Raw genomic sequence first — 23,533 nt, forward strand, 5'->3', positions numbered from 1 at the left:
GTCCCATTTCATGTACGGTTAATGAACATTTGTTTTCTTTCCTTTTTAGTTTTAGCATAGGTTGGTTGCTTGATATGCCAAGAAAATTCCCTTCCTGTTTAAAGATTTGATAATGTATTTATGCTGTACAACTTTCAAGCTTGCCCTGGCTAATTTTTTTTTAAGGAGCTGCAGAAGCTTTCAGCACAGAGAGGACTATGGGGAACCTTCCTAGGCAATTTTGGAAATCCCCCTGAAAAAAACATTCCTTTGATGTTGTATACCTGTAGAAAGATGGAGGAAAATTATTGAAAGAGTAAACGTTGAATAATCAGAGTGAGCCACAGGTATGTACAGAAAAGCCAATACCTATACATGCCACTTGATTTTCAATGCCTACACTCCCTAGAGAATACTAAGGGTAGATTCCTCAATAGAGACTTTCCGGGCTGAGTTGAGATTTCATCTCACTCTCAGGCTGCAGAAACACCTAACTCTGGTATTTTACTGTCTAAATTAATACTAACAATCACATGGTGGGGATGGGAAGCTAAGTTGGTCAAGTTTAAGATCTTGGGCAACATTACTTCACCAGAGAGTGACTATCAAAAATGGTTTTTATCCTGAGTTGCAAAAAAATTATACCCCTAGAATTCAAATAGCTGATGTGCAATAGATGTAACTCCAGCCAAATATGCCACTTGAAGACAACAGAGGAGTGAATACCCATCCTTGACTGTTCGCCCACTATTCATGAAGATTTATCTAAATGCAACAAATTGTGCATGCAATAAAAGTAGGAACCCAAAGGTAAGACAACTACCAGAAGAAAATGCCAACAGATTAAAGTACTTCTCTGAGCATGATAGCTTCATTCCTAACTTGTATGAAAAGCTGGTTGGCAACAGTAGAACAGAAAAGAAGTGGGTAGCTTTCAGAGATTTGGTATACAGCACTGCAATTACTTCTTTGGGCCAGAATGTTTGCAAACATCTAGACTGATCTGATCAAAATGATTTAGAACTTCAGAAGCTGCTCAATGAAAAATGGGAATTCCATAAGGTTTACGAGCTAAGAAGGAAGTATTTGGCCTCATTAAAAGCAAAGTGAAAGTGAAGGCTAGAGAAATATAGGATTCTCAGCTCAGTAAGAAGAAAGATGAAATTCCGTTTTACACTGATAGTAACAATTCAAGGCACTTTTATGATGCCCCTGAAAGCTATTTATGGGATGAAGATCTGTGGTATATCTCAATTACTAGGTGCTCATAGAGCCACAATGATTAGTGATGAGGACATGATCCTGGAGAGTTGGGCTGAATACCTCTATTGTGTTCTCAATAAATCATTACAAAGCTGAAAACACAGACTGTATACCTCAGGTTGAAATCAATCCCCCTCTAGCCAAATTTCCAAGTGAAGAAGAGGTTTTGAATACCATTAGGTTCTTTGCATGCGGCAAAGCACATAGTCCTGATTCTATTTCAGCTGATATTTACAAGGCAGGGGCTCACAGAAAAGCTAACTGAAATCTTCTCAGCTATATGACAAGGGGAGGTTATCCCCCAGGAGTTCGAGGATGCTTCTATTGTCCATCCCTATAAAGGGAAAGGAAATAGATTGTCATGTGACAATCCCAGAGGGTCATTTTGGAGACTCTTAGTCATTGCTGGCAAAATTCTTACCAGTCTTCCTTAACAGGATGATCCCTCATCCGGAAGATGATCATCTATCCAAGAGCCAAGGTGGCTTCAGAAAGGGCTCAGGAATGGTTGATATGCTATTTACTGCCCATCAATTCCAGGATAAATGTCAGAAGTAGAAGAGAGGTCTGTATACAATGTACATCAAGCCGACCAAGGTCTTGATACTGTTATTCATGAGGGCTTGTGGAAAATCATGGCAAAATATGGTTGCCTGGAGAAGTTTATCAGTACTGTACATTAGTTTCATGACAGCATGCTTGAATAAATTATGGGTAATGGACAATGCTCTTGTACTTTCCCAGTCACCAACACAGTGAAAAAGAACTGAGTGCTCACTCCCATGTTTTTTAGAACGAATTTTTTTTCTTTTTCAAATGCTTTATTACCTTCTGATTTACATCATTCATTTGCACCAGATTTTGAGTTACAAATTTTCTCCCTGTTTTTGCCCTACCCACCGCCCCAAAATAGCAGTCCCACAGGATATCCCCTCCTCCAATCTGCTCTCTCCCATATCTTCTCCCATACCCCCTTGAACTTTTCCATTAGGGCATGGTGGATCTCTATGTCCCAGTGTCTGTATAACTTATTTCCCAATTACATGTAAATAGCATTCATAATAGTATATATATAATGTTTTTAATTTGATTTTAAAACTTTGAATTCCAGATTAATTCCCTTCCTCCCTTGTCACCCACCCTTACTGGAAAGATAAGAAATTCAGTATAGGTTGTACATGTGTAGCTAATGCAAAACATTAATATAGTAGATATATTGTAAAAGACTGACTATATTTCCCTCCCTCCTATCCCACCTCCCATTTGTTCTATTCTCTACTTTGATCCTGTAACTTTTCAAAAGTGGGTGCTTCCAACTTCCCTCCCCCCAGCCTGCTCTTCCTTCCATCATCCCCCCTCTCATCCCCTTCCCCCCTACTCTCCTGTAGGATGAGATATCCTATTTAGTGTGTATGACATTCCTTCCCTGAGCCAAATTCAATGAGAATAAGGTTGACCCATTTCCTTTTGCCTTCCTATTCTTCCCCTCCATTGTAACCATTTTCCCTTGCCTCTTCTGTATGAGATAGTTCACCCCAATCTGTCTCTCCCCATCTCCTCTCATTATATTCCTCTCTCACCTCTTAATTTCACCTTTTAAGTATCATCCCTTCCTATTAAATTGGTCCTGTGCCCTCTATCTATGTATACATGTAAACATATATACACACATTCACATATCTATTCATACGCCCATATACCCTCCTATATAGCCATATATATATATATATATATATATATATACATATACATATATATATATATTTATATTCACTTCAACTATTTTCATACTGAGAAAAGTTTCACAAGTTACAATGATTGTTTTTCCATGTAGGAACATTAATAGTTCAACTTTGATAAGTTCCTTATGATTTCTTTTCCCTGTTTACCTTCTCATGCTTCTCTTGCTTCTTGTATCTGAATGTCACATTTTCTATTCAACTCTGGTTTTTTCATCAAGAATGCTTGAAAGTCCTCTATTCCACTGAATGACCATATTTTCCCCTGAAACATGATACTCAGTTTTGCTGGGTAGGTGATTCTTGGTTTTAATTCCAGCTCCTTTGCCCTCCAGAATATCATATTCCAAGCCCTTTGATCCCTCAGTGTAGAAGCTGCCAGATCCTGAGTTATCCTAATTGTGTTTCCACAATATTCAAATTGTTTCTTCCTGGCTGCTTGTAATATTCTCTCCTTGATCTGGGAATTCTGGAACCTGGCTATAATATTCCTAGGAGTTTTCTTTTTGGGATCTTTTTCAGGAGGTGATCAGTGGATTCTTTCAACCTCTATTTTGCCCTCTGGTTCTACAACATCAGGGCAGTTTTCTTTGAGAACTTCCTGGAGGATGATTTCTAGGTTCTTACTTTGGTCATGGCTTTCAGGTAGTCCAATAATTGTTAAATTATCTCTCCTGGATCTATTTTCCAGGTCAGTGGTTTTTCCCATGAGATATTTCACATTGCCTTCTGTTCTTTCATTTGTTTGGATCTGTCTAACAGCATTTTGATTTCTCATAAAGTCATTAGCTTCCATTTGCTCCAGTCTAATTCTGAAGCCATGATTCTCCTCATTGAGCTTTTGAGATTCTTTTTCCATCTGGCAAATCTGGCTTTTTAAGGCATTCTTCTCCTCATTGCCTTTTTGAGCCTCCTTTGCCCTTTGAGTTAGTCTATTTTTTAAGGTATTGTTTTCCTCAGTCAGGCTGTTGACTCTCATTTCTTAATTTTCTTGCATCGTTCTCATTTCTCTTCCCAATTTTTCCACCACTTCTCTTATCTGCTTCTTAAGGTCCTCTATGGCCTGAAAGCAGCTTGTATTTTTCTAGGAACCTTTTGGTGCAGGAGTTCTCACTTCACTGTCTTCTTCCTGTTGCATGCTTTGATCCTTTTTGTCCCCAAAACAGGAGTCTAATGTTGGATTCTTCTGTTTGCTTTGCTTCCTTTGCCTGGTCATGTCGCCACTCCGTCACTTGACCCCTGAGCTTTTTGCCACAGTAGGACTGCCACCATACAGGGGAGCTTCATTCCAAACGCTGGGGTTTTCTCAGTTGCCAGTATTAGTTGGCTGCCCTCTCTAAAGCCTCCACATGCTCTGGCAAGCTGGTCACATGCCCCAGGACCTCCTCCCTAGACTGCAATCCAGATCCAAGCACGTTAAAGCAAAAGCGATTACCCCTCAGACTGGTGCTTGGTCCCCCTACACTCTGCAGGCCTGGAGCTGAAGCTGCCACATGGTGGAAGCTGAGCCACAGCCCTCAGTGGCTTCTCTCCCCAGGGGCAAAAGCTGACACACTCCCAACTTCTGGGTCCCAAAGTCCACGCTGCACTGACCTCTCACTTTGTCCTTTGCATCTATGTGTTGATAATTCTGGACTGCCACAGCTGCTGGTTCTCTGGAGTCCCTCCAGCAGGTGGTTGGTCAGGCCTGCCCTGGGGTAAAACCTCTGGCTCGCAGGAGGCTGGGGTCATCTCCCAGAGCACTGTGCTGGCTGATTCCTGCCAGCCTGCCGGGCTGTCCTCAGCAGAAGGTTAGCTTCTCTGTGTTATTTTGTGGGTTCTGTAGCTCCAAAGTTTGTTCAGAGTCCCCTTTTACTTGAATTGGCTAGCATGATGTTTTTAGCAATGTTGTCAGACCCCTTCAATGAGGACAAAAACACCATCAAGATCAACTAGTATACTGACTGTTAATTATTTAACTTGGAAAAGCGCCAAACCCAAGAGTAAAGTGGCGGGAGAACTGCTATGTGACTTTTTGTCTACAGATGACTGTGAACTGAAAGCAGCCTCTGAGGATGAAATGCAAGTAAGCACAGATCAGTTCCCTGCTGCTTATACTAACGTGGGCCCAACGTTTAACATCAAAAAAATACAGGTGCTCCACCAGCCATCAGCACACTAACCACACACAGAAACATCAACTACAGCACATGGAGACATTCTGAATGCTGTGGATCAGTTCGCTGCCTCGGCAGTATACCTTCCAGGAATGTACACACAGATGATAAGGTTAATGCAGGCAACACTAGGACCAGCTCAGGGTTCTGGAGGCTCCGAAGAAAAATGTGGCAGAGAAGAGGTATTAGACGGCCTAACAAACTGAAGGTCTATAAAGCTATTGGGCTGGCCTCATTGTTGTATACACGTGACACCGAGACAATATACCAACAACATGCCAGGAAACTGAATCACTTCCATTTGAACCTGGCAAGATAAGGCACTGGACACTGAAGTCCTTTCTTGAACTGAACTGCCAAGAACTCAAACTCTGCTTGCACAGAGCACAACTCAGATGGGCTGCCCACATTTTTTGAATGCCAAATGTATATTTGCCTAAAAGACTACTTTACAGAGAATTCACAAAAGGCAAGTACTCACATGATATCAGAACAAATGATACAAGCGCACTTTCAAGGTCTCTCTGAAGAACTTTGGAATTGATTATGAAACATAGGAGACAATGGCCCAGAACCTCCCAGCACTACTACAGCAAAGAAGGTGCTATGTTCTTGAGCAAAGCAGAGTTGCAGTGGCTCAAAAGAAATGTGAGAAGTGCACATTTATTATTTTAACAATTTTTTTAAATGTTTTTTTATTTTTTTGCTTTTTTTTTAGAGGGTAATTGGGGTTAAGTGACTTGCCCAAAGTCACACAGCTAGTTTTTGTGTTAAGTGTCTGAGGCCGCATTTGAACTCAGGTCCTCCTGACTCCAGGGCCAATGCTCTATTCACTGAGCCACCTAGCCGCCCCAGAAGTGCACATTTAGAGACATCTTTACTCCAAATGTTCATATGGAATATTTGTGCCTGAATTGTGGTAGAGCATTCTGAATTCCTATGTGTCAATAACTCACAGTTGAACACATTGTATCTTGCCCCCAACACAGCAATGTTATTTTTTGTTACTCTTCAAGAATGAAGGATGACAACCATATTCTCTATTTACTTAGGTGTGAACAAGTTGAGTACCCTTGTGAGAATGCAAGCTCCCTAACTGTAAAGTTCCAGAACCTCACTTTAATATTTGTATCCCTGGAACTTATCTGAGCACCTAGTACATAAAAAGTGCTCAGTAGTAAGTATATATAAATGCTAATTGATTGATTCCAGCTTTAGTTCTCCTGGTTTTCCCAAACAATGTCCCAAACCCAACTTCTTGAATAATCTTTGAATAGTATACCTTTTATCTTTCATATGAAAAAATTAAAAGTCCCTTCACACACAGGACAAACTTTAGACTAAGCGTTTACTGTATGACATTTTCAAGAATTAATTGTAATTAAAAAACTTATAGTTACCACAGATTATACCTTTGCTTTGCAGTTATCTAGCTCCTCTTGCAGCTTTGAACTTTGTTTTCCCCATTCTTCTAATGTACAGTTTCCTATCTCTTTTTCTTTCTGACATAGGATTTCTGCTAAATGTTGAAGATATTGAAGGTCGGCTTCATTTTCGTTGTTCTTTGGGATAAATTCTGCATTTTCCATATCCAAGTGCTGATTTTTGGTTTTTAAGTCTAAAACCTGGTTAAAAAGGAAATTGAATTATTTGAAGCTATTCTGTCCATTTCTCCTAAAGAACAGGTATAGCAACTGAGATCTTTCTGCTGCTTACCCCGCCAACCCTCTATACATAGTTTCTCAAAAGTTTTTTTCCAATACAGCTAGGCATTATGAGAATCATGAAGTAGCGGTTTTCAGTATATTCTCTTTCATTAAATCTTGATTCTGGGTAATGCTATGTAATTGATTTTGCAGTCTCTATTTATTGGGTTCTGGGTTCTCTAATAATTGGCTTTTAGACAAAGTTGCCCAACTTTAAGTAACAAGGTATTCTCTTTTACACACTGCATTGGACACTCTGGTGTCAGGTTTTCATCATCCTTAAATGTTCATTAATTATTCAGTGTCTAAAAATTTTTTATAGCTGAAAAGGACAGAAGACAGCATAAAATACTTAACCTTAGAGCACCCATTAGTTTGTCCTCTGATTTTGAATTCCAGCGTCACATATGAATTCAGGGAAAATTCATATGGGGCTACTTAAATGTGATCAATTCTAACAGAAACAGAAATTTTCCAAGTCAAGAAAAATTGAAATTGGAGAATATCAAAATCCATTTACCTGCTTTTTAAAGTTTTCAACCATCTTCTGTATAGCAATTTTTTCTTTTCTCACAATCTCTGTTTTTTTCCTAAGGTGACAATGGAAAGATAACTTAAATTGGATCTTTTAAAATTACATTAAATTTTGTTCTTGTAATGATTCCTTAAATGTTTGGGTAAGTATAATGAGTATACAAAAAATACTCATATTCTTACCATATTTCTTCTTGAGATGCCCTCACTTCCCTTAATCTTAGGCAAGAAATGCCACCTTCTTCATTTAAAGTGGTAATTTCCTTCCTTAAAATAGAATTTTCTTCTTGAAACTTTTCAGACTCCAGTCTAATGTGTAGAGATAAAAACAGAATTAAAATAAGGCAATCGTCTGGGATTTAAAAATACATTTTTAAAGACCTCCAAAAGGGTAAATGCCCCAAAGTCATTGAAAAGACAAATTTACATGACTTTACTTCGCAATAGATTTCTAACATACTGACTTTATCAGGAACCAAAAGCATTATTGAAAAACACACGAGGAAAAAATAGGCAGAGAAAAACTGAAACTAGGGCTAAAAATGGAAATCAAACCTAGTTTTGCCACTGACTAATATGATCCTCTGGGCTCACCTTTTGTGTGTCTCAATCTCTCCCTCCCCTGCAAACATATGAGCAAAACCTGTGTTTGTTTTACTTGTAGACTATAGCAATATAGAAGATGACCCATTACAAAAATTTTAGAACTATGTTGTCAAAGTTAATTCAATGTGAGATAGAGAGAGAGAGAAGAAGAAGGAGGAGGAGGAGGAGGAGGAGGAGAAAGAAGAAGAAGGAGAAGAAGAAGGAGGAGGAGAAAGAAGAAGGAGAAGGAGAAGAAGGAGAATATTTAGTAATATAATGGCAAGGGAAGGGAAGAGGAAACTTTACATTCAAAATTGGGCTATGATTCATTTTAAGGCAACAAACCCAAAAAAAACAATTTAAAGGAAAACAATTTCCTGTAAGATAGCTACCATAGATTTCTATGATAAAAGGGAATATTTCCTAATGTTTACTTTACTGAAAGCAAAATGATCACAAAGCTAAAAATCAAGACGAATGTATTCATCCTAGATTAGTGTGAAGAAGTCTTATTTTTAATAACTATACACAAAGGCTATTTTAAAATATGATTCATGTTTTCAACATTCTTGGCAAAAAAAACTTAAAACCAAAGAGTGGCTGATGGTATGCTACTTGGGAGCTATTTTAGATAATTAAATTTAGATTTTTAATAATATATATTATATAATAATAATTAAATTTTGATAAACAGGAAACATAAGAGCTTTTAATTTTTACATCTCATATTAGAATAATCTGCAGTACTAAAGAGGAACAGGAATCAAGAGATTTTCTTCTAGGAAAGGTGACCCTCCTTGTTAATGCAGCAGTAGATGTACTCAGCAATGCTACTTTGCCTTCTCAAAGATTAACAGATTAGATTCTGTAAGCACAACAAGTAGCAGAAGTTAGAGGAGTTACCGTCAAGTTCCAAAAAAAAAAAATTATAGGCATACATTACCTCAGCAGTTCAACTTTGTGCTGCATCTCACTGCATGTGCTTTGTAAGTTATACATCATTGACTTTAGTTCCTCCTCTTTTTCTCCATGAGAAGGTAGATGTTTTTGTTTAACTAAATTAATTACTTTCTCTCTTAATTGCCTGGTCAACTCATGTAACTTGTTTTTCTCCAATTCTAATTCTATTATTCTTTGGTCATTATGCTGATATTTCCCTTGAAGGTCTGAGAATACACCATTTTCCTCAAATTTTTTAAACTGGGTCTGTCCAATTGACTTTTCTTCAGGGTTAATCTTTCCCTGAAGCCAAAAATCTTCAGATACCTTTGTTTTATCTAGGAGCCATGTGTCTTCTTTCCCATAGATCAGTTTTTCTTGATTACATTCTTTAAAAACAGACTTCACATTCATAAATTTTTCACCCCATTGTTCCAGACTTTTATTTTGTTCTAGTATCTTTTCTTCACCTGTGAGTTCTTGGGTGTCTAAACCAACTTCACTTAATGAGAAACACTCACACTGTTCCATTGACCTTTCCTGAAGTTTCTTAATCTTTTGCTCAAGTCTCAAAACTAGAGTATTCAGGTTTTCATTTTCAATTTTAACTTCATCATAGCTCTGTTTAATCCTGAGGAATGCTTCAGTTACTGTCTCAACTTTCTTCAGCTCACTCTGTAATCTGAAAACTTCTGAAGTGAGACTTCTGTTATTTTCCATTTCTTTATTATATTTTGTTTCCATCATTTTGAGTTCTTCTTGAAGACAGTAATTTTCCCTACTGGCATCCTCATATAGTATCCTATATTTGACAATAGCCTCAGGATTACTCTCAAGAATTTTTATTTTCTTTTTTTGGAAAGAAACATCAAAAATTAAGTCCTGTTTATTGTCAGAAGCTTGATCACACTCTGTGTGTGGAAATTTATTCTTTAGGTCCAGACTTTCAGTACTTGTTACTTCATTATTCTCAAACTCAGAAAAACTTTCTAATGATCCTAATGACTCCTGCATTTTAGTTTCCAGTGTCTGAAAAGAACTTATTTCTATCCTTTCCATTTCTTGAATATTGTCATCTGGTGATTCACACAGAATACGGGTAATGTCTTCTACTTGATTTATTCTGTTTTGCGATGAAAGTATCTCTGTTTCTTCCAATGAAGTTCTTATTAAGTCATCATTTGATTCCTCTAAAGAAGTTAATGTCACTGAATTTGGATCCAATTTTTGTAGTCTCTGATATAATCTGATTATTTCAGCAGTCATTTTGACATTTTCCTTCACGGCCCTCTCATGGGCCCGTTGCAGATTTAGAAGAACATCACCATTTTCTTCCAAAAGTTCTGTGCCTTGCTGAAGCAATGAGCTCTCTCTAGCCACAGCTGCATTTTCATTTGTTGCTATTTGGCTGCTACACTGAGGCTTGGTAAGTATTCCATGCTGTAATTCCTTTATCTTATTCTGAAGTCTACAGATTTCTAAACTTAGCTCAACTTTCTCTCTATCTACTTTCTTAAACATTTTTTTGTCGAAGTACTCCATTGTCAGAAATTGAGAAGCCATGTCTTCCTTTTCATATTCACACTTAATCTCTTGCTCTTCAGGCTTCTGTCTATCTAATCTCCCTGTATTATCTACCAGAGCCATGAAATGTTCTCTCTCTTTTAATTCTTTATCATGGCTATTCTTGAGCTCAAATATTTGCCTGGACAATTGGTTTTGTTGGCTTTCAGACACATTCCTTAGCTCCTCTAGTTCTTTTTGCAGCTGCTGTTTCTCAGCTACTAAGCTGATGAAATGTTCTTTATATTTTTTCTCTCGTATCTCTTGCTGTCTTGTCAAAGCAAGAAAGCTTGCTTTCTCATGTTTCAATGTCTGTTTAAGCTGTTCTTGTGCTTCATCATACTCCTGAATGAGTTCATCCTTTTCATATTCCCCCTTAGATTTTTCCTCATATTGCTGTTCCATTAAGTCCTTCAATTCTTGCTGATAGGAATCGTTCAGGTTGATTAGGGAATCTTCATATTTGCTTGGGACTTGTTCGCATCCACTCAGAAGATGGGCTTCTATCTGAGAGTTTCTCCTATTATACTCAATTTCCATTTCATTCCTAAATGTAGATAACAGACTGCATTACTGAAACTGCTGCCAACTCCTAAGACAAACAAAAAACACTTTCCCCCACCCCACCCTTATCCCTTATATAAGAGATACTGTGAAGATATTTGATTTTGCATAACTTACTAAAAATAATTAGTTAATTTTTTATGTGAAAAAGTAAAAGAAGTTTGAGTCTGAATACAGAAAAAACTGCCATAAAGGCACATTCACCTCATAAATGTTTTTTCAAACTATCTTTTCTATAGAAAAACGACTCCCTCACCAATGAGAGTACAATTCTGAATAGCATAAGGAGCTTAAAATCTTAATTGAAGACCTAAAATGACATTAAATAAACAAATGCATGTGAATATAACTCATATATTGGTTAGGCTATATATAATCTGTCAATCTTAAATGAGAATAAATCTTTAATTACTTTCAGAATATTAATCAGATTATCCACAAATATTCGGGAATGAGTGTACTTGTTACGTTTTGTGAAATAGCTTAAGATCAAGCATGGGATTCAAATAGAATTTTAGTTCAGCTTATGAAATATGAGTACACTCTGAACAAATCCGTATAACGGTATTTCTACTTACATATGTGAAATTGCACTAGGAAAAGCTAAAATGACCAAGAAATGTTAGATGAAGCTACTGAGAGAGCTTTGTGCTAAATGAACATTAATCCTAATTGTAGAACAACTATGAACATCTTTCTGAATGGAAATAATAGGCCAAAACAATGCTCGTTTTGATCTCACATCATTTTAAATTTGCTGGGTCATGTGTGTGGTATTACATGACACCAAGGCTTGTTTAAAGTCTTCCACGAACAATTTTAATGATCTAAAACTAGGACTGTATCTATAATACAATGTCAACATTAGTCTTTAGAAAATGGAAAATTTCCTATAGGCGGTTACCGAGTTTACTGAACTGAAGGAATGTTTTTGGTGTCATGACGAGACAGTCTCCTCTTATCTTTGGCATCTTACCTTTCCTCCTGCAGTTTGTTTTGGGGCTTTTCTAGTAGCTTCCTTTGTAGCTCTTCTTTCTCAAGAGTATGTTCTTTGATTAGGCTTTTTAGCTGCTCCTGGTAAAACTCTTCCAGTTTACATTTCTCTTCTTCCTTTGCCTTAACTAAGTCTCTCATCTTCTCGTTAGCCAAGGTCCCATTCTGAATGAGACCCTCCCTCTCTCTGTTAAAGCTTTCCTCTACTTGCTGTAGTCTATTCTTGAGAGTTACTTCATGTTCTAGCTTTAACTTCTCCTGGAGGTGAGCCTTTTCTTCATTAAACTTCACTTGTAATTCATTTTTCTCCTTCATATACCTACAATCTATTTCTTGCTGTTCTTTCGTCAGAACAACTGTCTGTTTTTGTAATTCTGCAATTTCACTCTGAAGAGCACTTATTTGTTTTTCCAAGGTATGTGTCTCATTCTTATACTTTTGTTTCATATTTTCTTGCTCCTTTTCGTAGCTGGCCTTGGTTTCATCTAGCTGCTTTTCGTAATGGACCATCTATAGCAGAGATAACAGAAGAAGTAATTTAATTCCAGAACCAAATAAAGGAACACAATGATGATAGATGTCTCCTTCAAGACTTTTCCTCCAGAGATGCCAACTTTTTGCTATATGCTAAATATATACTATATATATATAAAATGGAATCTCAGGAATATAATCCACCAAAGTCAGCTGTCCACCAGATGATCCTGCTATGTCACAGCAACAGATACACTGGATGTCCCCTAGGCTTTGGACCCTGAGGTAGCTTCTGTGGAAAGACTCTTTTTTAATCTTTTCATAAGATTTTTGGTTGCTCCTCGCATCTCATCTTAATTCATCTGGATTTGGCACAGTGTTTTTCAAAGCACAGTCCTGCTAAAACTGAAAATATATAAACAAACACAACATATATAAGTGTATACCCAATTAAGTTTTTATGTTGCTTCTGAAAGAGTACATTAGTCTAAAAATCAAACTAAAATTTCATTTTGTATTTTTAGTCATCCTGTTGAGGATGTATTTCAGGAAGGTGGCTGTGTTTGTGTTTCTGTGTGTGTATGTGTAGGAATTCTGACCAGACTAAAAGTGGCATAGAAACATCGTTTCCTGAACTTTATCATGTTTCTTCTTCCATATGCCACACTGTTCCAGTGATGGTCTTGCAGAAGCTTATTCTTTAATCTGGAGTATATTCATGAAGACTGCATTTTAAATTATACAAAAAAAATAAAATAATAAAAGGACAAAAAAGTGTATTTTAGAGGTCCAGGTAATTAAGTGGAAGTAAAAGCAGGAAATTAACTCACCACTGGTCATATCAAGATTTGGTTCAGTCATTTTCAGTAATGTCTGACTCTTTGTGAGCCCATTTGGGGTATTCTTGGCAAAGATATTAGGAGTAGTTTGCCATTTCCTTCTCCAGCTCATTTTACAGATGAAGAAATTGAAGCAAATGGGGTTAAGTGACTTGCCTACAGTCATACAGTCAGTAAGCGTCTAAGGTCAAATTTGAACTCAGGGAGATGAGTCTTTCTGACTCCAGGCTCAGCACTCTACTAACTACTCACTACTCTAACAGGAGTTACTGTGCCACCTAGTTGCCAGGACACATATCAATATGCCAGGGCACAACTCTGATTACCTTGGTGGTCTGTATTTCCTAGAAAGTCATAATTTTAGCCGCACAAAGCAATATGGCTCAAAACTGAAGTGTTTGTGAGCTTTAGTGTTTTCATTATATTGTATAGAACTGGTGAAGCTAATTCTCTTGGACCTTGAAAAACTCTGTAAGTACATTTTGAACTTTGAAATGAATGCTTTCCTTTAAACTTTGAAAAGTGTTCCTCCCTCCTAATGCAATCTTTTTTACTGGGATCTGTTATTTTACTAGCATAGAAATTTTCTTCATAGACTGGCCATTAATCTGCAACATACCATCCTAGAAGCATATGTAAACAAGTTTGTGTGTCTGTGTGCACGCGTATGTATGTATACACACATACATATATACACATAACAAATATTACATGATATAAGTGATTCCTATGTTGATGGGTTTTTTGTTTTTTTTTAATGTAATTTAGAGGTGGATCTGGATATTAAGAAACAAAAAATGTCAGTTGGAAATAATTTCATAAGAGTTGAGCATAATCTAGAATTAACTTTTGGGAGTTAGGTTTAAGTAAAATAAGACAAGCTCTTCATCAATTGAAGACAGGGGAAGGAAATAAGTATTTATTAAGCAGCTACTATGTGTCTGGCACGATGCTAGATGCTTTGTTTAAATACTATCTAATTTAATCTTCACAACAACTTCAACAAGAAGCAGGTATACTTTTATGCTTTTTTCCCCATTTTACACTTGAAGAAACTTAGGCAGATAAAGTTTAAGTGAGTTAGACAGGAAGTATCTGCAGATGTATGAAAAGAGATTTTAAGAACCTCATAGATAATGAATTACTGAAGTTCAAAGATGTATATTTTGACTGAACAGCAAAAATTACTTAGACTTTTAGAAGAAGCTTTTGAAGTTTAATAGTAACTACTTACTTTATCCGCAAGTTCCAGTGTTAAACATTTCATGTCTTTATGATGCTGTTCTTTCAGTTGTTGAATAATCAATTCTGCTTCAATGCTCATATTCACTGGATTACAATTTTCAGGATCAAATTCTAAAATACAAATTAGTCCATTTACACTAGATTTTGCTGCTTTTTACAAGTTTTTCCCCGAATTAAGTACAACTGTGGAATGTGAAATAAGACATATAACCTAAAACATTTATCTTAGGCAGAGCCAAGATGGCAGAGTTAAAACAGGATCTCAGTGTGGCTCCAGCTGCCATCACCTCTAAGACATGTAAAAAAATTACTCTAAACAAATTTTAGAGCTACAGAACTCACAAAGTGACAGAGAGAAACAAATCTCCCACTGAAGGCAGCCTAGCAGGCCAACAGGAAGGGTCTATCACACCAGGCTAGGAGACAAGAGCAGTCCCACATAAGCAAGGCAGTTCTGGCCCTTGGGTGGCCATGACCAGTGGCGGCTGGAGCAGACTTCAGGAGAGTGGATCACCAGCGGTTGCGGTGGTTTCCAGACTTCTCATCCAATAAACACCAAAAAGAAAGTAAAAGGTATGTCAGGAACTTCATTAGAACTGGGTGGAGAAGAGAGTGATCTGGCCCCTGCCGCTGGGCAATACGTGGCAGAGGCGCAACAGCAGCTGTAGTTACTGCCATGTGACTGCCTCCAGAGCTCCTGGCCTGCAGACTGTAGGGGGACCAAGGGATCATTCAGAAGGTAATCACTCCTGCTTTAACCTGCTAGATTTGAATCAGTCTTAAGTGGTGGTCCTGGGGTGTGTGGCCACTGTGCCAGAGTTTCTAAGGGCTGTAGATAGGACACCCTCCTAATATCTGTGACAGCTGTGAAAATCCCAACAATTTGGGACACAGCTCTCTGCAATCTGGAAGCAGAGTTCTACTGTGGCAAAAAGTTCAAAAGTCAAGTAATTGGCTGGCAATACGAGGAAGCAGAGGAATCACAAACAGACCATACGATCTTTTTTGGGGGACAAAAAGGATGAAAGCAAGTTAGATAAGGAAGACAATGAAGTCAGAAGTCCTACATCAAAAGCCTCCAAGAAAAATAGGAACTGGTTACAGGCCATGGAGGAGATCAAGAAGGATTTGGAAAATCAAGTAAGAGAAGTGGAGGAAAAATTGGGAGGAGAAATGAGAATGATGCAAGAAAATCATGAAAAGAGAGTCAACAGCCTGACTGAAGAAAACAGCACCTTAAAAAAAAATAGACTAACCCAAACGGCAAAAGAGACCCAAAAGCCAATGAGGAGAAGAATGCCTTTAAAAGACTACTTGGACAGATGGAAAAAGAATTTCAAAAATTCACTGAAGAGAATAATTCCTTCAGAATTAGATTGGAGCAAATGGAAGCTAAAGGCTTTATGAAAAATCAAAATACTATAAAACAGATCCAAAAAAATGAAAAATAGAAGGCAATGTGAAATATCTCACTGGAAAAACCACTGACCTGGAAAATGGATCTAGGAGAGATAATTTTAAAATTATTGGACTACCTCAAAATCATGATAAAAAAAAAAAAGAGCCTACACAACATCCTTCAAGAAATTATCAAGTGAAAATTAAAACAATAATTAGGAATTATTTTGCCCAGTTGTATACACATAAATTTCACAATCTTAGTGACATGGATGAATATTTACAAAAATAGAGGTTGCCTAAATTAACTGAAGAGGAGATGAATTACTTACACAACCTGATCTCAGAAAAAAAAAATCAAACAACTCATCAGTGAACTCCCTAGGAAAAGATCTCCAGAGCCAGATGGATTTACTAGTGAATTCTATCAAACATTTAAAGAACAATTGATTCCAATGCTCTACAAACTATTCGGGAAAATTAGTGAAGAAAGAGTCCTACCAAATTCTTTTTATGACACAAATATGGACACTTAAACAGGAAGATAGAACAGAGAAAGAAAATTATAGACCAATCTCCCTTATGAATATAGATGCAAAAAATTTTAAATAAAATATTAGCAAAAAGATTACAGCCACTTATCACAAGAATAATACACTTTGATCAGGTAGGATTTATTCCAGGAATGCAATGATGGTTTAATATTAGGAAAACCATCAGGATAATTGATCATACCAACAATAAAAACAGAAAAAACCACATGATTATCTCAATAGATGCAGAAAAGGCTTTTGACAAAATACAACATCCATTCCTATTTAAAACCCTAGAAAGAATAGGAATAAATGGAGCCTTCCTTAAAATAATAGGTAGCATCTATTTAAAGCCATCACCAAGTATTCTATGTAATGGGGAGAAGCTAGAAGCATTTCAATAAGATCAGGGGTGAAACAAGGGTGTCCACTATCACCCCTCTTATTCAATCTGGTACTAGAAATGTTAGCAGTGGCAATTAGAGATGAAAAAGAAATTAAAGGAATCAAATCAGGCAAAGAAGAGACCAAGCTATCACTCTTTGCAGATGATATGGTGATATACTTAGAGAATCAAGTAACAAATTACTTGAGACAATAAATAAATTTGGCAAAGTTGCAGGATATAAAATAAATGCACATAAATCCTCAGCATTCCTATATATTTCCAATGAAATTCAATAGCAAGAGATAGAAAGAGAAATCCCATATAAAGTTACTGCAGACATTATAAAATATTTGGGAATCTACCTGCCAAAACAAACCCAGGACCTATATGACCACAACTACAAAACACTTTTCTCACAAATAAAGTCAGATCTAACTAATTGGAAAAATATCAATTGCTCATGGCTGGGTTGAGCTAATATAACAAAAATGACAATTTTACCTAAATTAAATTATACATTTAGTGCCATACCAATTAATATACCCAAAAACTACTTTATAGACCTAGAAAAAATAATAAGATAATTCATTTGGAAGAATAAACAGTACAGAATATCAAGGAAATTAATGAAAAGAAATGCTAGGGAAGGTGGACTAGCTATACCAGATTTCAATCTGTATTATAAGGCAGCAGTCATCAAAACTACTTGGTACTGGCTGAGGAATACAGGAGTGGATCAATGGAATAGATTAGGCACACGAGATTCAGAAGTCAACTATAGTAATATATTGTTTGATAAACCCCAAGACTCTGGTTTTTGGGAATAAGAACTCACTATTTGACAAAAACTGCTGGGAAAATTGGAATATAGCATGGCAGAAACTGGGCATAGGCCATTATCTAACCCCATATACCAAAATCAAGTCTAAATGGGTGCATGATCTAGGTATAAAGGTTGATACTGTGAGCAGTCTCATAAAACAAGGAATAGTTTACCTGTCAGACTTGTGGAGAGGGAAAGACTATATGACTAAACAAGAATTAGAGAACATTATAAAATGTAAAATGGATAATTTTGACGACATGAAACTGAAAAGCTTCTGTACAAACAAAGCCAATGTAACCAAGATTAAGAGGGAGGTGGGAAATTGGGAAAGAATCTTTACAACCCATGTCTCTGACAAAGGACTCATCTCTAAAATATACAGAGAACTGAGTCAAATTTATAAGAATACAACTCATTCCCCAATTGATAAATGGTCAAAGGATATGAACAGGCAGTTTTCAGAGAAAGAAATTAAAGATATCTATAAGCACATGAAGAAATGCTCTAATTCTCTATTGATTAGAGAAATGCAAATCAAAACAACTCTGAGGTACCACATCTCACCAGTCAGATTGGCTAAAATGACAAAACAGGAAAACGATAAATGCTGGAGAGGATGTGGGCAAATTGGAACACTAATGCATTGCTGGTGGAGTTGTGAACTGATCCAGCCTTTCTGGAGAGCAATCTGGAATTATGCCCAAAGGGCTATAAATACTTTCATATCCTTTGACCCAGCAATACCACTCTTAGGGTTATATCCCAAAGAGATCATAGAAGTGGGAGAAAGACCCACATGTACAAAAATGTTTATAGCAGCTCTTTTTGTGGTAGCAAAGACTTGGAAATTAAGGGGGTGCTCATCAATTGGGGAACGGCTGAACAAGTTGTGGTATATGCATGTTATGGAATACTATTGTGCTATAAGAAACGAGGAGCAGACGGTCTTCCTATTTACCTGGAGAGGCTTAAAAGAACTGATGCTGAGTGAGAAGAGTAGAACCAGGAAAAATTTGTACAAAATTACAGACAAAACATATGTGTGATGACCAACTTTGATAAACTGGACTCCTCTCAGCAATGCAGTGATATAAGTCAATCCTAAAAGACTCATGATGGAGAGAAATATGTGCATCCAGAGAAAGAACTAGAAAGAACTGAGTTTATATCCAGGTGGAAGCAAAATACCTGAACTTTTTCCTTCTCTTATTTGGTTTTATGTCCTCTTTACCATTTTTCATTCCAGATGATACAATCCATCTTTATAACCTGACTAATGTATAATGTGAAAGTATTTACAGATCCTATACTTAACTATATGCCACCATGGGGGGAGGACAAAATGTGAAACTCAAGGAATTGTGGAATTGAATCCTGTAAACGAAAAGGAAACAAATTAATTCAAAAATAAAATAAAATAAATAGAAAAAAGAAAAAAATGCTTAGGGGTAGGAGGCAGAGCGTCTTGTTTGAGGAACAACAAAGAGGCCAGTACTCCTGGATCACAGAATACACGGAGGGGATGAAGGGATAAGAAGACTGCAAAAGACCCAGCAATGCCACTCCCAAAGAGATCATACAAGTGAGAAGGTCCCATACGTACAAACAGATTCATAGCAGCTCTCTTTGTGGTGGCAAAGAATCGGAAATCAAGGGGATGCCCATCAACTGTGGTATATGAATGCAATGGAATACTAATGTGCCATAAGAAATGAGGAGCAGATGGCCTTCAGAGAAACCCAGAAAGACTTCTATAAACTGATGCTGAGTGAGGAGAGCAGAACCAGGAGAACACTGTATACAATCATAGACACACTGTATCTGTGATGACTGAATTTGATAGACTGGGCTCCTCTCAGCAATGCAAGGTTATAAGACAACTCCAAAGGATTCATGATGGAAAAGGCCATCCACATCCAGAGAAAGAACTGCCGAGTCTGAATGCAGAGGGAAGCAAACTACTTGCTCTCTCTCATTTTTGTTTTGTTTTGTTCCTTCTTTCTCGTTTATTCCATTGGTTATAATCCTTCTTTACAACTTGACTAATGTTTAATATGAAGGCATTTGTAGAACCTATATTGCACTGCATGTCGCCATGGGGTGGAGGGGGGAAGAGAGGGAATGGGAGAAAATTTGGAACTCAAAATCTTGTGGAACTGAATGTTGTAAACGCAAAGTAAATTAATAAATGAAGTTTTTTTTTAATTGCTTTTTACATGCACCTGGGAAATAAAATATACAGGCACTGGGGTCCAGGAATCCATCTTGCCCTACTAGAAAGTTGGTGGGGGGATGAGGGAGGATATAAGAGAGAACAGATTTTGGTGTGTGGGGTAGGGGAAAAATGGGGAGGAAAATTTGTAAGTAAAAATCTTGTAGAAATGAATGTTGAAAACTAAAAATAAATAAACTTGAAAAAATTTTATCTCAGCCTATTAATTCAGGGACTCCAGGAAATAACTGTATATAAAACTTATTATAGACAAAGCAGTTCCCATCTAGGTGAATATTTGGGTGAATTTTTCCCTTAACACAGGGGTAACAGATTAAGTTTTTATTTTCTCAAGCAGGGAAGGGAGACTGAGAGAGGTTGGTAGCAACAATGTCAACACTCCTAAAATGCTTAGGCATTTGGCAGAAGTATACTCCAGGAGGAAAGATGTGTACATACAACTGTACATGATCCAGAATACATATACACACACATGCAGATTTACAGATACATATATATCATAAAATAAAGGGGTGTGTATATATATATGTATTTATCTATATGTATACACACATACACACATATAATTCTTGAAATCCACTATGAACTCCACATATTTGACTGCCACAAAAGGAGTTAACATATCAATGAACAGTTTTGAAATAATGACCTCTAGTTATTATTTAGATTAGGAGATCTTCACCTTTTTTAGATCATACACACCTTTCTCAGTTTGGTAAAGACTATGGACCACTTCTTTCCCCAAACCCAGACCTTGAGAGTGAGGGAAATTAATGGCTAAAAAGGGTGGAGTATCAGGATAAGGTCTTTAGTCCTTCTCTGCCATATAGAGGGAAAACCTTACCAGTTGGCATCTCTAATATTTTGAAATATCTACCTGTAATGGCAAGGCAATTTGAAGATCTTCCCTGCCCCTTAATAGGCCTAGGCAATTTGAAGATCTTCCCTGCCCCTTAATGGGCCTCACTTGGAGCCCAACAAGAGAAGTTTGCTTAGAAGAGGCTTGTTTTTCAGGAAGGTCCACACCTTTTGTACTTAATAATTAGGCAGTGGGTCACAAAGGTTGTGATGTCCTACGACCCTGAAGAAGGCTGTATATACTCTGAGGTGAGGATTTGCTTTGAGGCTCATTTATACGAACAGTTGTGTAATTTGGCTAGTTCACACTCTGAGCAGCTGTTGAGCCTCCCTGGCTTTGAAAACCCAGATGGTGGTGCTTCTCTCTCTGGTAACTAACTATGTATGTATGTATGTATGTATGTATGTATGTATGTATGTATGTATGTATGTAATGGTCAGACAGCTAGAAGTCCTGTCTGTTGGGTTGCTGAATTGTGGTTTTTTTCTGTCTGTATTTTTTGTTTGCTTATAGTTTCTCTTTGTATTTTCTGAAGTTCAGGATGCTGCCTTTTTCCCCTGAACTAAGTGAATAATATATATATTTGATTAAAGTATGATTGTTAACCCCTTTTGGGTGGCTTTCCTTTAGAAAAGCAGATCAAAGAACCTGTGCTAGCAGCCATCCTGGGCATGCTAGGGTGCTTGCTGCTATACTACCTTCCTTCCCCTAGCCTACCTACCATTTCACCAAACTATTTTCTATCTCTAAGTATCTCCTTTCAAAATACAAATGCCCTGCAAAGGGAAGGAGGAGGGGCATCCACAGATCTAACTTTATTTGCAATATTATCAGAGATTGTCTAAGAACCAACTAAAGGCAAGAATACAGGAAAGGAGAAGCAACTGAGCAAAGGCTTGTCAAAGAGAAAAAATGCTGGGAGAAAGGAAAAGGATTAATAGATATGTGCTTCTGGTGTTATCTGGAAACAAAACAAAAAACTAACTGCAAACTTCAATTTTTCTAGGACCAGTCTTGCCACCATAGCTATTTTCTATCCCTTAGGTTGCTAATTTTCACCTAACATATTCACTTCACCTTGAAGGCCATCAAGAAACAACACAGTAAAAATGCAGAAATGATCCAGGGTACTCAATATATTCTTTAGACTTAAGTATTCCCTTGGAATATATATGGAGAAATCCAACAGTAAATGAGTGTCTAAGTCTAAATAATCAAGGTGCAATGCATAGCATCAGCCAGCTATTAAAACAAAAAGATATTACTTTATATCTGCTCATTTCACAAATTCTTAGATCAGTTGTAACTTTTAGGGTAATCTCTTCAGTGAACAGGACTTCAAAGAACAAACTGAAAACTCTTTCAAAAACTCCCTTCTCCTCCCAGACATAACAGAATAGCTTAGTAAAATAATGATGACAAACCATTTTTACATTTTAGATGTAAATCTAAACAATCTCATTTAGAATCTCAACAAAGGAATATTTCAAAAGTTTTAGGTGTGAGTGTTTCTACCTTGGTCGAGGTCTGTACTGTGACATCTAACATCAAGCTCCTCAGAAAGAGACTTCTTGAAAGCAAATTTAAAGACTTTGCCTTGAGAACGATATTCTTCCAACTCAGATTGGAGTTCATCCACTTGGTCCTGTAATATCTGAGGGAAAAAATGGCCCGAAATGAAAGGGGAGATAAATTCAAATGATAAAATTAGGGTAACAACAATGAACTAGGAAGGGCAAAACTATGGTTCTTCAGAGCAAAACAATAATGTGGTAATTCCTTCCCTGAAGTCTTACCTTCTAGCAAGCCCTCATAACTCAAAGCTCCATTCAGCACAGGTTCTCTAAAATAGGGTATGTTTTAAATACCATTTGTATGGTCCTTCAACTAACTATTACGCTTCAAGGCAACAGAAAGGGAATTCTTCTAACACTTACTCTGCATTGCTGTTCATATTCAGTTTTCATCTGGATTAGCCTCTCTTCTTGCAAAAGGAACTCAGCATTGTTGGGATCTAAGTCACAAAACTGTAAGAGGAAAAAAAGCAAGTAGACAGTTTTCACAGGTGTCCTTCCTCACCTATAACATGCTAGACAGTGATTTTTGGGTTTTACTCAGCCTCATTCACCTTAAAGGTGTTTTAAAATCACCTTTTAAAACACCATCAAACATCTGTGAACAAAATGTTTAACTGACTGTAGATGACCAGACTGCTACTTCTTGGTGTCACACATTTTCTCCTGCTTCTCAAACCCACATAACTGACATTAATAGAGATATTTGCCAAAAACACATATCCACCACTAACAATCATCCCAAACCAAAACTAAAGAATAGTTTTTTCAAATAGACTTTTTTTTATCATTTTGAATAAAATAAATAAAAATAAAGAACAGATTAATAAAGTGTATGCAACTTAAAAAAACTAGGAAAAAAACAAATTTTAAAATCTCCAATTAAACACCAAATTGGAAATCCTGAAAGAGAAAGGAGAAATCAATAAAATGAATAAGAAAACCATTAATGAGAAAACCAAAATGAGTGAGAAAACCATTGAACTAACAAATGAAACTAATACCTGTTTCTAAGGGGAAAAAATAAGAAAATAGAAAAAATTACTAGCTAATTTGATTCGAAAAAAGAAGAAAACTAAATTATCAGTAACAAAATTGAAAAGGGTGAGTTCACCACCAATGAAAATAAACTTAAAGCAATTA

The 23,533-nt window shown here is 36.9% G+C and overlaps 1 protein-coding gene across 7 annotated transcripts in view; it reads right to left on the reverse strand.

The window, feature by feature from the left end:
- The window catches only part of NIN (ninein), a 199,541-nt gene that overhangs the window by 63,513 nt on the left and 112,495 nt on the right, over window positions 1-23,533 (reverse strand). For all 7 annotated transcript variants that reach the window (XM_069091950.1, XM_069091948.1, XM_069091947.1 and 4 more), the window contains 8 exons: window positions 22,754-22,843; window positions 22,332-22,470; window positions 14,569-14,690; window positions 12,005-12,531; window positions 8,906-11,011; window positions 7,561-7,686; window positions 7,364-7,433; window positions 6,550-6,762 (listed from right to left, as the gene is read on the reverse strand). In XM_069091950.1, coding sequence (XP_068948051.1) covers window positions 6,550-6,762; window positions 7,364-7,433; window positions 7,561-7,686; window positions 8,906-11,011; window positions 12,005-12,531; window positions 14,569-14,690; window positions 22,332-22,470; window positions 22,754-22,843 — 3,393 coding nt within the window. The remainder of the gene's footprint in view (window positions 1-6,549; window positions 6,763-7,363; window positions 7,434-7,560; window positions 7,687-8,905; window positions 11,012-12,004; window positions 12,532-14,568; window positions 14,691-22,331; window positions 22,471-22,753; window positions 22,844-23,533) is intronic.

The sequence above is a fragment of the Petaurus breviceps genome, unplaced genomic scaffold (genome assembly GCF_028583685.1).
Source record: "Petaurus breviceps papuanus isolate PSGF00001 unplaced genomic scaffold, PetGlider_PUasm1.0 189, whole genome shotgun sequence".
NCBI lineage: Eukaryota > Metazoa > Chordata > Mammalia > Diprotodontia > Petauridae > Petaurus > Petaurus breviceps.